General features: G+C 40.1%; 3 protein-coding genes across 4 annotated transcripts; 2 read left to right on the top strand and 1 right to left on the bottom strand.

Annotated features, from left to right (window-relative positions):
* Nucleotides 1-1256: 1256 nt before the first annotated feature.
* Nucleotides 1257-5388, bottom strand: LOC129851121 (PRA1 family protein 3-like). The gene is made up of 3 exons (XM_055917410.1): nt 5107-5388; nt 2548-2765; nt 1257-2357 (listed from the first exon to the last, which is right to left on the bottom strand). The coding sequence occupies exons 1-3, from the start codon at nt 5283-5285 to the stop codon at nt 2179-2181; spliced, it is 576 nt and encodes a 191-aa protein (XP_055773385.1). The 5' UTR covers nt 5286-5388; the 3' UTR covers nt 1257-2178.
* Nucleotides 5389-5833: 445 nt separating this feature from the next.
* Nucleotides 5834-10241, top strand: trnt1 (tRNA nucleotidyl transferase, CCA-adding, 1). 2 transcript variants are annotated; one of them, XM_055917408.1, is made up of 8 exons: nt 5834-5942; nt 6256-6398; nt 7544-7737; nt 7973-8111; nt 8211-8337; nt 8480-8673; nt 8868-9121; nt 9274-10241. In XM_055917408.1, the coding sequence occupies exons 2-8, from the start codon at nt 6263-6265 to the stop codon at nt 9520-9522; spliced, it is 1293 nt and encodes a 430-aa protein (XP_055773383.1). In that variant the 5' UTR covers nt 5834-5942; nt 6256-6262; the 3' UTR covers nt 9523-10241. The 2 variants fall into 2 exon arrangements, with proteins under 2 accessions (XP_055773383.1, XP_055773384.1); XM_055917409.1 differs by lacking the exon at nt 5834-5942 and having other exon boundaries at nt 6319-6408.
* An 88-nt stretch (nt 10242-10329) lies between these two features.
* On the top strand, nt 10330-14613 carry LOC129851122 (oxytocin receptor-like). Its single transcript, XM_055917411.1, has 2 exons — nt 10330-12142; nt 12355-14613. The coding sequence occupies exons 1-2, from the start codon at nt 11278-11280 to the stop codon at nt 12558-12560; spliced, it is 1071 nt and encodes a 356-aa protein (XP_055773386.1). The 5' UTR covers nt 10330-11277; the 3' UTR covers nt 12561-14613.
* Nucleotides 14614-15219: the final 606 nt, after the last annotated feature.

The raw sequence follows: 15219 nt of genomic DNA, 5'->3' as shown, positions 1-15219 counted from the left end.
AGAATGGAAATCCTAAAATGAATACATACCATATGAAGCGTAACATATCATTCTAATTGTGTCCCAGATTTACATTTAATATGTTACGTCTACCCCTAAGTCCAGGTTGAAATATTCCAAACACACTACAACAAAGATACATGTGTTTTTGAGAGTCTCTGCAGCACAAAGGATGTTTCCTCACCAGGCTTCTTGCCAGAGTAATGCGTCTGTTCTTAAAGCCTCACACTTCACGTCTGTTCAGATCAGGAGGCAATAGACCAAAGACACACGCCTGTTGGGTGAGCTGCTGCACACAACAGACACTTATGTTTGTGTGGATAAGTACAACAGCTGCAGGGGAGAGAGAGAGAACAAGGGCCTCCACTGTGTTTTCTGCTCTGAGACTAGACTTTACTTGAGTTTACTGCTGCTGGGCCGTGTGCGTTTGTGTGCTCCCAGGTTGATCAATGTAGTCAGCATGAAGGAAGAGTACTGCAGGAGGGGACATGAATCAGTTCTCTGAGAGCTCAAATTAGGCTTTGCAGCTGAACTTAAACTTAAAGCACTGCACCTGAGGTCATCAGCTCCTGCCCTCTACTTTGTCTTTATCTCTCTCTCTCCTCCATATGCACACACACTCCCAAAGACTATTGTTATGTAAATCAAAAACCTTTCTTAAAAACTTTATGTGCAAGACGTCTAAGTGGAGAGTGCAATAGAGAGAGCCCACTTTGGGATTTGTAATACATTTCCAATGTGAGCCCGGTTGAAGTAGCTGACACCGCAATCCAGAGAAGGTTTAGGGGTTGGGAAGTGAGTGACTGCAGATGAATCCACTCTGTCACTGACTGTGCAGTACTCTGCTCTTCACTATAATCTACTGCATCCTATTGATTAGCATTGGGACAAGTGGGGAGGGAGAATTAGGTCATCCATAACCTTGGAGGTACTATGGAGATGAAATAGTGTGAGGTGCTGAGTGAATGCTGATGGACATAGGTTAGTACCCCTTATTCCTTTGAAGTTCTAAATCATATACTTGTTTAAAGACCATTTGATTTGATTATGAAATACACCACATTAAAGTTCTACATCTCTCTCATATGCACCAGGACACAAAGCATGGGCTTGGTTCTTTAGTGTGGTTCTTATTTTATTAGAGTGAAATGTAGGGCTACTTTCCATCCAATGTTGTAGTTAAATACACCTTTGAATTTAGTGAGTAAAAACACCCTGTACAAAACAAAAGACTTCAAACTCTCTTGCCTTCAGAATAGTTTGGCAGTGATATATTTATTTTACACAATAATTAATAATCCACAGTGATTTCACAACCTCTCATTCATAGGCAAGCGTCAGTTTCTCTTAATTGAAAATAACAAAGCATAAATTAAATAATTCAGATCTTTTGTTGAGGACGGTAACCAATAAAGTAGTAAAGCTTAGAAATAAAGGTAGTAAAGTTCTACTCTCCACAAATCCGCATTTTCACATTACAATGTTTATATACACTTCAGAGAGAGAATCCACAGCATTTAAAAAACCTAATTCACTACTGCTTCATTTGCGAGATAACTGAATTCATTCATGGAACAATAAAACATAGTTCCGTTTGTTTGTTTTCTCAAACCAAGTGACCTCAATCTGTCAGGTCACAGATGTGCTTTGAACACCACAATGTTTTCACTCTTGTTATATTTACAAAAGTCACAAAGCATGAATAGGTTGTGTAAATATTGCATATGGGATTTGGAAACATTTGCCCACCTACACACACAAATACATTCAACAAGGAATACTAATTTGCAACTTGTTTGCAACATTGCATAGCAAGGATGTGAGCCAGTATCGAGATGCTGTCATCACTACTTGAAAGAAGTGTTCTGACAAGTTCTGAGTGGAGTAACAAATATTCTGAAGTTAAACTAAGGCTTGGGTTTTCAACACATGTTCTTTAGACTAAACCAACAAACACACATACACCTGCATGCGAGATAGGCTATACGGTTTGTAGCTGAAGTGTTCAAACATGTATTACAATGATTTCTATCCAACATTGACTGCATGCATTGAGACTGCACATTAAAGAGGGTGTGCAAAGGAACACGTTCCCATTCATCAGAGGCCACGGATGTTGATAGGGGACCTATGACAACACAGGGACTGTGGCGTGTGTGTTTGTTTTCTGTGTAGAGTTCATCCTTCCTTGGGTTTCCCCTCTAGGAACTCCTGGATCTTCTGCAGGCTCTCTTCCTGCTGGCCCAGCGCCTCCAGTAGAATACCCATTGGTGACTTCTTCAGCCCCGCCCCCTCCATCTTATTCTCCAGTTTATTTTTCATGTTGCGAAGGCGAAGTGAGGCGTGTGCAAAGACCACTGAAGTCAAAATATATAGAAGCAGATTAATACCCTTACTTTGCACTAATGTAAAAACACCAATGTAAGTAATACCTCCAGGATATTTTCAAATTGGAATAACTTAAATTCAAGTTTGCCTATTTATTTACCAATGGCATAATTGTGGTGTAGTTTGAAGAAACATTTAATACCAAACCGTTCAACTTACAGAGAATAGGAAATGTGATCCCAAACATGAAGACCATAACGCCATCGAAGAGAGACATAAGAAAGTAGCTGGCTACCATCACTGCCATGACAAATAATGTGGGGTTCTGCCTCTTAAAGTCTTTGATCATGGCCTTATTCTCTCCAGCCCAAACTGAGCCCAGGAAGACCAGCGACACCACTGCCATGCCCATGAACATCCCCATAGGGTTGAGGAACCTGCAGGGAAACACACACACCACAACATAATGAGATGGCTGGGTGGGTGGAACAGTTGATATTTCATGTAGTCATGGATACCATCTAGTGGTGATAGGTTGTCAACACATCAACACGACTTTTTAGCCCAAATGCAAATATTTATACAAAAGATGTTTCATTAACAACCACAATGAGAGCAATTTCAAAGACTATGATGACATGTTACAAAAGTGAATCTACAAAATAATAACCCACTGAAGGATGAGTGGGACATTTACACAGCAAGTAGTTTTGACATAGCCCTATGGTGCATTGTTAGGAATGTTATAATTTCCAATGGTTTGTCTCAAACTTCATTCAAGTGTTGTTTTAGATAATATGACTCCTGGACGTTATGTCTTCAGACTCCAATAGTGAACTTTGCCCAACCTCCAGTGAATAACAACAGATGTTTCTCATATCCCTGTTATCTAGAACAGCAGCTGATAAGTGAGCAGGAATTAGGGGCCTAGTAGTTGACCACCATAGCAGCAGTGTGTCATCATAACCAAGTAGGCCTAGCCAAAAGATGACAATTTTTAAAGTAAAAACCCTTCCTCCATAGTGATTTTGGTGATCAATTGTTAGTTATGCAGTCATGACAGGATACCACCATTTGTGAAATTTCACATTGTAAATCTGAGCAATTCTAGAAACAAATTAACGAATTAGACACTAGCAAGGGTTTATATAAATTTTCTAAAAGCATTGTGAAATGAAATAAATGAAATGTTAATGTGATAACATACATAGAAAAGCATTGCATTATCTAGCTAAATGGCTGTTTGAATTTAAATAATGCAGCCCCGGCTTTCATCTGTCGGGAATAACTACAACAAGGACTGCATGCTGCATCCAGAGATGAACCACTGACAAGATGTGGTGGCTTTTTGTGTGCTTTTCAGCAGCCATTACATCACCCAGGTGGGTGCTACATGTTTGGCAATAGAGGACCAGTACCTACGGAGGAGCGACGTTTGGAGGAACTGACCGCCAAAGCAGGTGTGGTGCACTGATGAAGAGCTCTGGGCCTGTTTGTCAGACTGTCTTTGTTTCTCTCTGGCTGTACCATCGATGCCCCTTCCGCTGAAGCTACACTGCATTTCCAATCCAAGCTGCCTCAACTCCCAGCCTTTCCAACATCCGAAGCCAATTAGAGACATTCAATCTTCAACTTCATCATCTCAATTTCAAAGTGTTGTTTCTTCACTTTTTGTGCGCTTTTACATTATGTTCTGTAATTAAAAGTGCTCTACAAGTTAAATGACTATTATTATTTTCATTAAGAGCTTCAGCAGGATGCAAGACATGAGTCTCTCAACCTGTGAAGCGTGCCCACATCCTCTACGCTCAAAATGAGTCTGGATGTTTCGGTTGACCAATCATGCGCTCTGTCTCCCTTGACATTAGTCATAAATAGGCCTAGCAAGGTGCCAACCTTCAGATATGGCAATGGAAAGAGAAAGCTTATTTAGGTGAACTGTAAGACAGTATAAAGCATCAACATCATGCATAGTACCACATAGTGCCATAACAGCTGCTATGGGCAGCTCCTATGTTTAGACTTTAAAGTGAGTCCCTGCATCCATAATTAGCTAATGAGACCGAGCTTTAATTTCAGGCATTAGTTAAAGGTAAAATCTGGGATCTGAGAATCTGTTTAATGGCCATTGATAAAATTATTCTTTAAGAACTTATAAATGGCTAAGCTCAATAGCACAACTGTTTAACCCTATCATAACCCAAACTATACTCCATTGTTCATACACACAAACAAACACCTAACAATGTATACCAAAACAAGGAGCGGGCTGTCATTTAGCTGAAAAACGAATCCAAGATTGTAGTTTTAATTGATGTTAGCTGTTATAACTAGCAATGGTGAACTACAGTAAATCAGATTTCCCAACACTTAAAGCTGCAATATGTAACTTTTTTGGGCGACCGACCAGATTCACATAAAAATGTAAGTTATAGAGCAAGTCTAAAAAGCAGTATATCTATTAAATGTTCACTGTTTATATGCTTCCGTTCTTACGTTTAATTTGTCTTTTTACTTTCGATTTTGTACACTAGTTCCAAACAGCTGAAAATAGTTTTGAAGGTACAATGATTCTCGACACTATACATTGCTTGTTTAATCACATAAACTGAAATTAGGCAAACTATTAGAATTTTAGCAAACAGGAAATGGCTTAGTGATTTCTGCTTATTGCACATTTAATATACCACCCAGCCCATTTTAACCTAAGTGTAGTATGGCACACCAGATATTTTATGTTCTCGATACAAATTGTGGACAGTGTCTCATGCTACTTACCCAACAACAAGGAAAACAATGATAGCCATTGCAAAATAGTTTGTCTGATAGTAAAGCAAGTTGTTGACAACCCTGTTGTTCCATCTAGGTAAATCTCTCGCGTCTGGTTTAGCAAATCGGTCGGAACCTGGGAAGAAATCGTCCCAGGGTTTCAGCGGTGTGAGTTCTACCCTAGCCATGTGGCTACTATGTGAAGAGTGTAAAATATAATGACTCGGCTTGTTGTAGGCTACTGCAAACAGAAGCTCAGATTCAACAGTCACTAAATAAATAAAAAAATCAGTTTCTCGCGATAGCTTTCGAAGTACCACCCTGAAAGAACTCATAGATCAATGAATGGTCTGATCAAAGATGGAACAGAGGCTACGGAGTCATTTATCCAGCGTGCTGAAAATGCGTTTTATAATCTCTCTGATAACAGTTAATTGATGTTAGAGTAATCTATTGAATCAATTTAAAAGAGTTATCAACCATACATATATTTACAGTATTTTCATCTCTCTCTCACGTGGAATTATGGCATTAGTACTTAGTTTAGGGAAATGTTCTACGCTGCTAGACATTGCGCAACTGTAATAACAAAGTGACTGAGGCCAAAAGTGTCAAATAAATTGCAACAGAGTAACAGTAATTCAAAAAATTATCCGCATGAAATCGCGCGTTGTTTCTTCTGTACCCGCCCTTTTTATGACGAATCACACTCTAATTGGTCACAGTCAGCGACTTCCTGCGGTGAAAGTAAGTACACTTCCTGCTGTCGCAGAACACGTATAGAACGGGAATAATGTTTCTACCAACATCCCCAAAGAAGGGAAATTATTCATAATTTATTGCAGGTCTGTCCATATGAGATTAATAGCCAGCTGCATGATGATACAATTGTACTTTACCATATGTACTTTTTAAATATATGTCGCTTACAAGAGCCAATATGATTGCTTCAGTTTACTAAATTAACTAGCAATAGAATCCAATTTCTGTCCTAACTAGCTACTAGCTGTAATGATAATATTACGATGGTTGTTTGGTCTCTAAACTAGCTGAATGTGTGTGGCAACCCCCACAAGTTAATTCACTGCAATTGCACATCAATAGTTAACGTTAGCTAGCTAGCTATAGCTAACATTGACTTGCTCTGCTCAACGACAGTATCTAGATGTGGGGGAGAATCCTGAATCCTGTGGTGATTAGCGGAGTTCGTCTCACTTGGAGTGCCAGAAGTCTCTTCACCATGCAGCTGAAGACTACAGAGTTCAAATCCTTATTCAGCGATGGACTGAATGGCATAGCAGGTGAGAGCAGGTACATTTTTTTATTTTTTTTATTATTATTATTTTTTTTTGGGGGGGGTGGATCAGCTTAGTATTGCGGAAAGAATGTTGCTTCCAATGTAATTGTCTGCATCATTTCCATTCCCCCATATTTTTTTGGGGTAAAGAGCAGGTACATTTTTGCTACCAACCAATTTGGCTATATCAAAGTCTAGGTCAGTGGCACTTAACCTCACAAGCAGAACGTGGAAGATGACAACTGCTCAGAAGAAGTTTATCCTCGGGAGTTTAAAATATCCCAGTTCTCTACTTAGTGATTTGTTATATTATTAACCTTTATTTAAACAGGGACATTGAGAGAACAAGTTCACAAGGGAGCCCTGAATATATTTACAAAAAACAATACATCAATAAAACACAACAGCCCTACAAAACACACTATAACAAAACACATAATAAAAAACATTAAACATATTTAAGAAAAGCAATTTCATTCTGTAACAGTCTCCAATCAATAATTGAAAATGCCTGAAAGGAATATTGAATAGTAAGGAATTGTTTGTGTATTGTTCCACACACAAGGGGCAACAAAAACTAAAAGCAGATTTTCCCAATTCTGTGAAGACCAAAAAGGATCTTCAGAGTTATCCATCCCTGAGAACGGGTTTGGTAATTTGTACATCTAAAATGAATCAATTAAGTAATGTACAGAGGAAGTTTCTGCAAGACTGCTTTGTATATAAATAAATGCAGCTCTCTTACACGTTTGTAAAGAATACAATGAGTCCTAAAACTGAACCCAGTCCAATGGTTTCAAAACAGAGGCTGCCACGTGCGTATAAATAATGTCACCCTAGTCTATTACAGGGAGAAGCGTTGTTTGAACAGTCTTCCTTATAAATCCAGCCTCAGTTCTGAAAATATTTCTAAATAAAAAAACAATCATAGATCTCAACTTCTTTCTCAAGTTTTCAATGTGTGTTACAAAAGACAACTTGTCATCAATCCAGATACCATGAGGCTGGGACTTGAGAACCAGGTTTGGATCAGAATGTATTAATCAGTGTGTCTGCTTATATTATGATTAATGAATTAAGTGATGCAGGGGTATTCAATGCATGTCAACACTAGACATCTTATCAATTTATGCATGTATTTCTCCATAGAGATCTTTGAGAAGCACAAGTTTGAGCTGAGGATAGCAGGGGGTGCTGTGAGGGACCTCTTGTCTGGGAAGCGGCCAGAGGATGTGGACTTTGCGACCACAGCAACACCAGAGGAGATGAAGAGCATGTTCCAGAATGCAGGGATCAGGATGATCAACAATAAAGGGGAGAAGCATGGGACCATCACTGCTCGAGTAAGAGTACCCAGGATTGATGTGCAGTTTGACCAGCTATACACAAATATTCCAGATCCAGAATGTGAGACTGATGTGATGTTGAAATGTTCTCATACACCACATTTCTTTCTACAATCTGATTTTGTTACGATTTGGTGAAGTGTTAAAAGTCAATGTAGCGTGAATTCTGCTGTACAGTAGGCCTGTGTGTTTGTTGCTTTAAAACACATGACATTTGTCTTTTCATCTCTAGCTTCACAATGAGAACTTTGAAGTGACCACACTGCGCGTAGATGTTGAGACGGATGGACGTCATGCAGAGGTGGAGTTCACAACAGACTGGCAAAAAGACGCAGAGCGTAGAGACCTCACCATCAACTCCATGTTTTTAGGTGTGTTTATAGTATATTTTCAACCCTTCTGAAATGAATGCCAAACTTGACATTAGAAGGGGGGAAAATACATGTCTTATTTGATTTCTGACCAAACAGGGTTAGATGGGACCCTATATGATTACTTCCAAGGATATGAGGACCTCAAGAACCGAAAGGTTCGGTTTGTTGGCAGAGCTGAGCAAAGGATTCAGGAGGACTACTTGAGAATATTACGATACTTCAGGTAATCTAGACTTGTCTGGGGTGTAAATGGGGCAGGTGTTTGTTGGACTTGGCTATGGCTATTAACAAATTAAACTTTAGTGTGAGGGTTTCTGCATGTTATTTCTGTCTTTACTTGTGTATATCCCCCGGTCTGCCCCCAGGTTTTATGGCCGGGTGTCAGTAAAGGCAGCGGAACATGACCCTGTCACCTTGGAGGCCATCAGGGAAAACGCCCGTGGCCTGGCAGCCATATCAGGGGAGCGCATCTGGGTTGAGTTGAAGAAGATGGTGGTGGGAAACCATGCTGCCCACCTACTAAAGGTCATGTATGAGCTGGGCCTGGCTCAGTACATAGGTGAGGGAGAAAGCCCTGTTTGCTAGGAATAATGTTATGGGGTGTCATGCAACCAACTACATAAAGCATACCTCAAAGCACTATATTTAGGGCGTCCCGGTGACAGACCACTAGAAATGTTCTCAGCTAGAGCATAGGTATTTTTAGATGTTATCGTAATTATAGTTGTGTAAGAGTTATACTTTTATTCCAAGGTTTACCTGCAGAGGGCGACGTGGAGGAGATGAAGCGGATCTGGCAGCATGTGAAGGACCATTCTCCCAAGCCCGTGACTGTTCTGTCAGCCCTGTTCCGCTGCTCCCAGGATGTGGAGAAGATGGACCTGAGGCTGAAGGTCTCCAGGGAGGAGAAGAACCTGGGTCTGTTCCTGGTCAAACACAGACGGGACCTCCATAAATCCCAGGATGATCCAGACAGCCTGAAGCCCTACACTGACTTTATCATAGATGTAAGCACAGTCAAAATGAGTTGATGTAACACCACTTACTCTATTTAAATTAAGACTGTCAAGATTGTGTCCTTTTTGGAACGGAGTGTATGAAGCCCAATCTGATAGAACCACATGGTCTGGTAGATAATTTCTATGTATCTTGTTTGCAGAGTCGGGAGGTAGATGCTCAGAGTAAAGTATGTGAACTGCTTAAGTACCAGGGAGAGGACAAGTTACTGGCAGAGATGGGCAGATGGTCCATTCCTCGCTTCCCCGTGAGTGGGCATGACTTGAGGAAGATGGGCATCACCTCAGGCAAGGAGATCGGTACTACCCTACAGAACCTACGAGACGTGTGGAAAAGGAGCCGTTACCAGATGGACAAAGACGAGCTGCTTTGTCATGTTAACAAGACATAATTCCAGTGTGTAGCAGGTGTTACCCCCTCATACACCTCTGTTGTTTTCCAGACTGAGTATTGAATATGAGAAAGAAACCCCACAAGGACTGAATCATATTTACTTTGTTTAACTAATTTAGCCCAGTGCAGCACTTAGAGTTTTGGTATTATGCTCTCAACTGCACAGCTGTCCTATGAAGAAAGTTTGTAATCAACCTAAGCCACTGCAGTATCTCAACATCTGTGGCATTATTGATATCAGAACTATTATTTTGTACATTTCCTGTCCCGAAATGCTTTTGAGATTGGCCAATCTGCTGTTGGGATTGTAGTTGGGATTCAGTCAAACTGGATATTTTGCCATTTCTCAATGGTGATTTGAGCAATGAAAGGCTAATGAGCAATGTGGAATTGTTTGGAATGCCCTATAATCATATCTCAGACAGCCGGTCTTTGACCAATATAGTGAACCGAATAAATCTGTATTTCATGGGCTGAGAAAAAACATGACTCCAGGAATTTTGAATTTTGTTTTGACAACTCATCAAATGGCTTGAGGGTAAAATCAGCTTGTGTATAGTGTGGTTTCTTTGTGTGTTTTCTCTTATTAAATCTATTTAATGTTTCATAGATAAAGCAGGTGGTGTGTAAAAAGTTAAACTATAGCCTAACTTTGAAAGGATGATACTTAAGTGACACAAATAATAAAGCACAAGCTTGACTTTAACAAAATACAAATGGTATTCTACTTAATTTTGATATTCATGAACAAGTATTGGATACACTGCTGATTTTGCAGGTTTTCCTACTTACAAAGCATGTAGAGGTCTGTAATATTTATCATAGGTACACTTCAACTGTGAGAGATTGATTGAGTGTGTGGACAATCTGTTTGATTGAGTGTGTGGACAGGTGTCTTTTATACAGGTAATGAGTTCAAACAGGTGCAGTTAATACAGGTAATGAGTGGAGAACAGGAGGGCTTCTTAAAGAAAAACTAACAGGTCTGTGAGAGCTGGAATTCTTACTGGTTGGTAGGTGATCAAATACTTATGTCATGCAATAAAATGCAAATGAATGACTTAAAAATCATACAATGTGATTTTCTGGATTTTTGTTTATTATTCCGTCTCTCACAGTTGAAGTGTACCTATGATAAAAATTACAGACCTCTACATGCTTTGTAAGTAGGAAAACCTGCAAAATCGACAGTGTATCCAATACTTGTTCTCCCCACTGTATATATGCTGCTTACTGTGTGATGCCTATGAGTCCTATCATGTTGTACTATTGCATGTCACTTTCTGCCTTTTGCAGTGAATCCTGAGTACCGGTATAACCTTTCCAGATGTATAATTTATTTATAAAATGTATAGAAGGCGTTGTTATTGTAAAGATGCAGAAGCATAGCCCCGCCCTCCTGCTGCGCATCCAACATATAAATAATTTGAGGCTGCCGACGCTCCTCTATTCACATCGTTGCACGCACTTGGTGACATCCACCTCCAAAGTTTTCGCGCGTCAAGACGCTTTCTATGTCTATCCTTTAAACAATTGCTGTAGAACAGTTAAGGTCTTTAGTCTGTTAATAATTATGTGTACATTTTCATAAGGACATTTCTATTTCAGTTGCATACATTTTCCAATGCAGATTTGGGGGTTTGTGATATGCTGTGCAGTTGATAGGTTATATTTGAACTATTTGTGAACATTAGCTTAAGGACCGAATAATTTGAGTTTTTATCATAAAATTGTGTTATTTTGTAGCGAAATTATGACTTTCTTTACTTCAAATAATAGTAATATAAGTTTGGAAACGGAATTGGCAGAAGATGTGCCACGTGATGAGCGCTTGGCTCGAGTTGAAATAGCCCTTTTGAGCATCATATTTTTCAGTGCCGCAATGTTAAACTTTGTACTGCTATTGGTGTTGTGGAAGCAGAGGACGCAGCTGTCGAGGATGCGCGTCTTTGTTTTTCACCTTTGCCTGGCAGACCTGGTGGTCACCTTTTTCCAAGTTTGTCCGCAGCTGATGTGGGATGTAACGGACAGATTCATTGGTCCTGACATAATGTGCCGCCTGGTGAAATACATGCAGGTCGTTGGCATGTTTGCCTCCACTTACATGATTGTAGTGATGACCATTGATCGCTACCAAGCCATCTGTAACCCCATGGTGACTTTCCAAAGGCGCAGAGCGAGCTGGAACGTGCCTGTGTGCGTTGCATGGTCCGTGTCCCTCTTCGGCAGTCTCCCTCAACTGTTCATCTTCTCCCGAGTTCAAATTGCGCCTGGTGTCTATGACTGCTGGGCTGACTTCATCAAACCTTGGGGACTAAAAGCTTACGTGACCTGGACCACTCTGGTGATATATGTGTTGCCAATCTTAACTGTTATCGTTTGCCAGGTGCGTATTTGCCGAGCTGTTCAAATCAACTTTCACATGAAAACACATCAACCATCGGAAATTGTCACCAAACCTCTGCACTCCAGGACCAGTAGCGTTGCTGGAGTGTCCAAAGCCAGGATCAAGACCGTGAAGATGACCGTGGTCATTGTTCTTGTCTACATTATCTGTTGGACTCCTTTCTTCACTGTCCAGCTGTGGTCCGTCTGGGATGTCCACGCACCCACTGAGAGTAAGTGCTCGTCAATATTCAGAAACACTTAGAATTCAACTAGAATTCAATCATATTGTCAAATGTTTTAATGCCTGAATTAAAACTTTACAATGTAGGTTTAATTGATGTATCTTCTATTAGGGTAGGCCTATGCTAAAATGTATAGAATTACATGGAATCAGGATGCTGCTACTTGATAATAATATCCTGTGTTTTAATATTGATTTCAGCTGCAACTTTCTCTATCCTGATGCTTCTGGCAAGTCTGAACAGCTGTGCAAACCCCTGCATCTACCTGCTCTTCAGCGGGAAGCTCCCCAAGAGACTCATGGCGGTGTGTGTTAGCCAGTCGGACATTAAGGACTCCATACAAGAAGAAGCCACTGTGGTCAGCTCCTTGTATATCAGTTTTAAGAGCCTTTCTGAATCCAGATGAAACAAGCGGCACAGCGCTCTCTCTGGCTGTTAGAGCTTGATGTATACAGTTGAAGTCGGAAGTTTACATACACTTAGGTTGGAGTCATTAAAACTCATTTTTCAACCACTCCACAAAATTCTTGTTAACAAACTCTAGTTTTGGCAAGCTGGATAGGACATCTACTTTCTGCATGACACAAGTAATTTTTCTCAACAATTGTTTACAGACAGATTATTTCACTTATAATTCACTGTATCACAATTACAGTGGGACAGAAGTTTACATACACTAAGGTGACTGTGCCTTTCAACAGCTTGGAAAATTCCATAAAATTATGTCATGGCTTTAGAAGCTTCTGACAGGCTAATTGACATCATTTTAGTCAATTGGAGGTGTACCTGTGGATGTATTTCAAGGCCTACCTTCAAACTCAAAGCCTCTTTTGAGCTTGACATCATGGGAAAATCAAAAGAAATCAGACAGACCTCAGAAAAGGAATTGTAGACCTCCACAAGTCTGGTTTATCATTTCCAAATGCCTGAAGGTACCACGTAAATCTGTACAAACAATAGTACGCAAGTATAAACACCATTGAACCACGCAGCCGTCATACCGCTCAGGAAGGAGACACATTCTGTCTCCTAGAGATGAATGTACTTTGGTGCGAAAAGTGTGAATCAATCCCAGAACAACAACAAAGGACCTTGTGAAGATGCTGGAGGAAATAGGTAAAAAAGTATCTATATCCACAGTAAAACGAGTCCTATATCGACATAACCTGAAAGGCCGCTCAGCAAGGAAGAAGCCACTGCTCCAAAACCGCCATGAAAAAGCCAGACTATGGTTTGCAACTGCACATGGGGACAAAGATCGTACTTTTTGGAGAAATGTCCTCTGGTCTGATGAAACAAAAATGTTTGGCCATAATGACCATCATTATGTTTGGAGGAAAAGGGGAGGCTTGCAAGCCGAAGAACACCATCCCAACCGTGAACCCCCGGGGTGGCAGCATCATGTTGCGGGAGTGCTTTGCTGCAGGAGGGACTGGTCTACTTCACAAAATAGATGGCATCATGAGGGAGGAAAAAATGTGTGGATACATTGAAGCATCATCTCAAGACATCAGTCAGGAAGTTAAAGCTTGGTCACAAATGGTTCTTCCAAATGGACAATGACCCCAAGCATACTTCCAAAGTTGTGGCAAAATGGCTTAAGGACAACAAAGTCAAGGTATTGGAGTGGCCATCACAAAGCCCTGACCTCAATCCTATAGAACATTTGTGGGCAGAACTGAAAAAGCGTGTGTGAGCAAAGAGGCCTACAAACCTGACTCAGTTTCACCAGCTCTGTCAGTAGGAATGGGCCAAAATTCACCCAACTTATTGTGGGAAGCTTGTGGAAGGCTACCTGAAACATTTGACCCAAGTTAAACAATTTAAAGGCAATGCTATATAATACTAATTGAGTGTATGTACACTTCTGACCCACTGGGAATGTGATGAAAGAAAGAAAAGCTGAAATAAATCATTCTCTCTGCTATTAGAATGTGACATTTCACATTCTTAAAATAAAGTGGTGATCCTAACTGACTTAAGACAGGGAATTTTTACTAGGATTAAATGTCAGGAATTGTGATAAACTGAGCTTAAATGTATTTGGCTAAGGTGTATGCAGACTTCGACTGTAGATATAAAGAACATATTCCGTATACAGGTCATTTCTAAGATCATCTATATCATAGGGGGAAAAATGATAATTATTTTTGTACATGTCATACACATCACAATGTTATAGCACATTTGTTTGTTTGTTTTTACTCTGAAAATGAATATAGACTGGGAGCTGTGTACAAATATGTAAATATAAATGCACGTGTACATTTGAACATAGAGATAAGGCTAATGATGATTCAGAGATGTTCTACATCTCATGGCATGAATTTTAACATCCAAACATTGAGCTGGTTACATGATATATATACACAGTAAAATCAACATACACTACTGTTCAAAAGTTTGGGGTCACTTAGAAATGTCCTTGTTTTTGAAAGAAAAGCACTGTTTTTGTCCATTAAAATAACATCAAATTGATCAGAAATACAGTGTCGACATTGTTTATGTTGTACATGTCTATTTGTAGCTGGAAACGGCTGATTGTTAATGGAATATCTTAACATTATCTTCATAGGCGCAGATGCACATTATCAGCAACCATCACTCCTGTGTTCCAATGGCACGTTGTGTTAGCTAATCCAAGTTAATACTTTTAAAAGGCTAATTGATCATTAGAAAACCAATTTTGCAATTATGTTAGCACAGCTGAAAACTGTTGTTCTGATTAAAGAAGCAATCAAACTGGCCTTCTTTCGACTAGTTGAGTATCTGGAGCATCAGCATTTGTGGGTTCGATTACAGCACATATGTCAGAGTCAAGGCCCGCGGGCCACATCCGGCCCGCGAGAAGGTTTTTTACGGCCCCTGGGATGATCTTGATTTATTATTAGAACCGGCCCGCAGACCGCAGCAAGCCGGCAGCCCGCAGATCTTTTACACGCACCAATACTACATTTCCCACAATGCAACGGTGACGCACCGAGCAGTAGGCTGCTTCATTTCAATATTTATTGGCACAGCAGTCGTCAGCATCACAGTAAAATTAACTTTCAGATACCCATCAA

Source organism: Salvelinus fontinalis, chromosome 3 (genome assembly GCF_029448725.1).
Source record: "Salvelinus fontinalis isolate EN_2023a chromosome 3, ASM2944872v1, whole genome shotgun sequence".
Classification (NCBI taxonomy): domain Eukaryota; kingdom Metazoa; phylum Chordata; class Actinopteri; order Salmoniformes; family Salmonidae; genus Salvelinus; species Salvelinus fontinalis.
The sequence above is the reverse complement of the archived record's forward strand: the minus strand, read 5'-3'. Positions and strand labels throughout refer to the sequence as shown.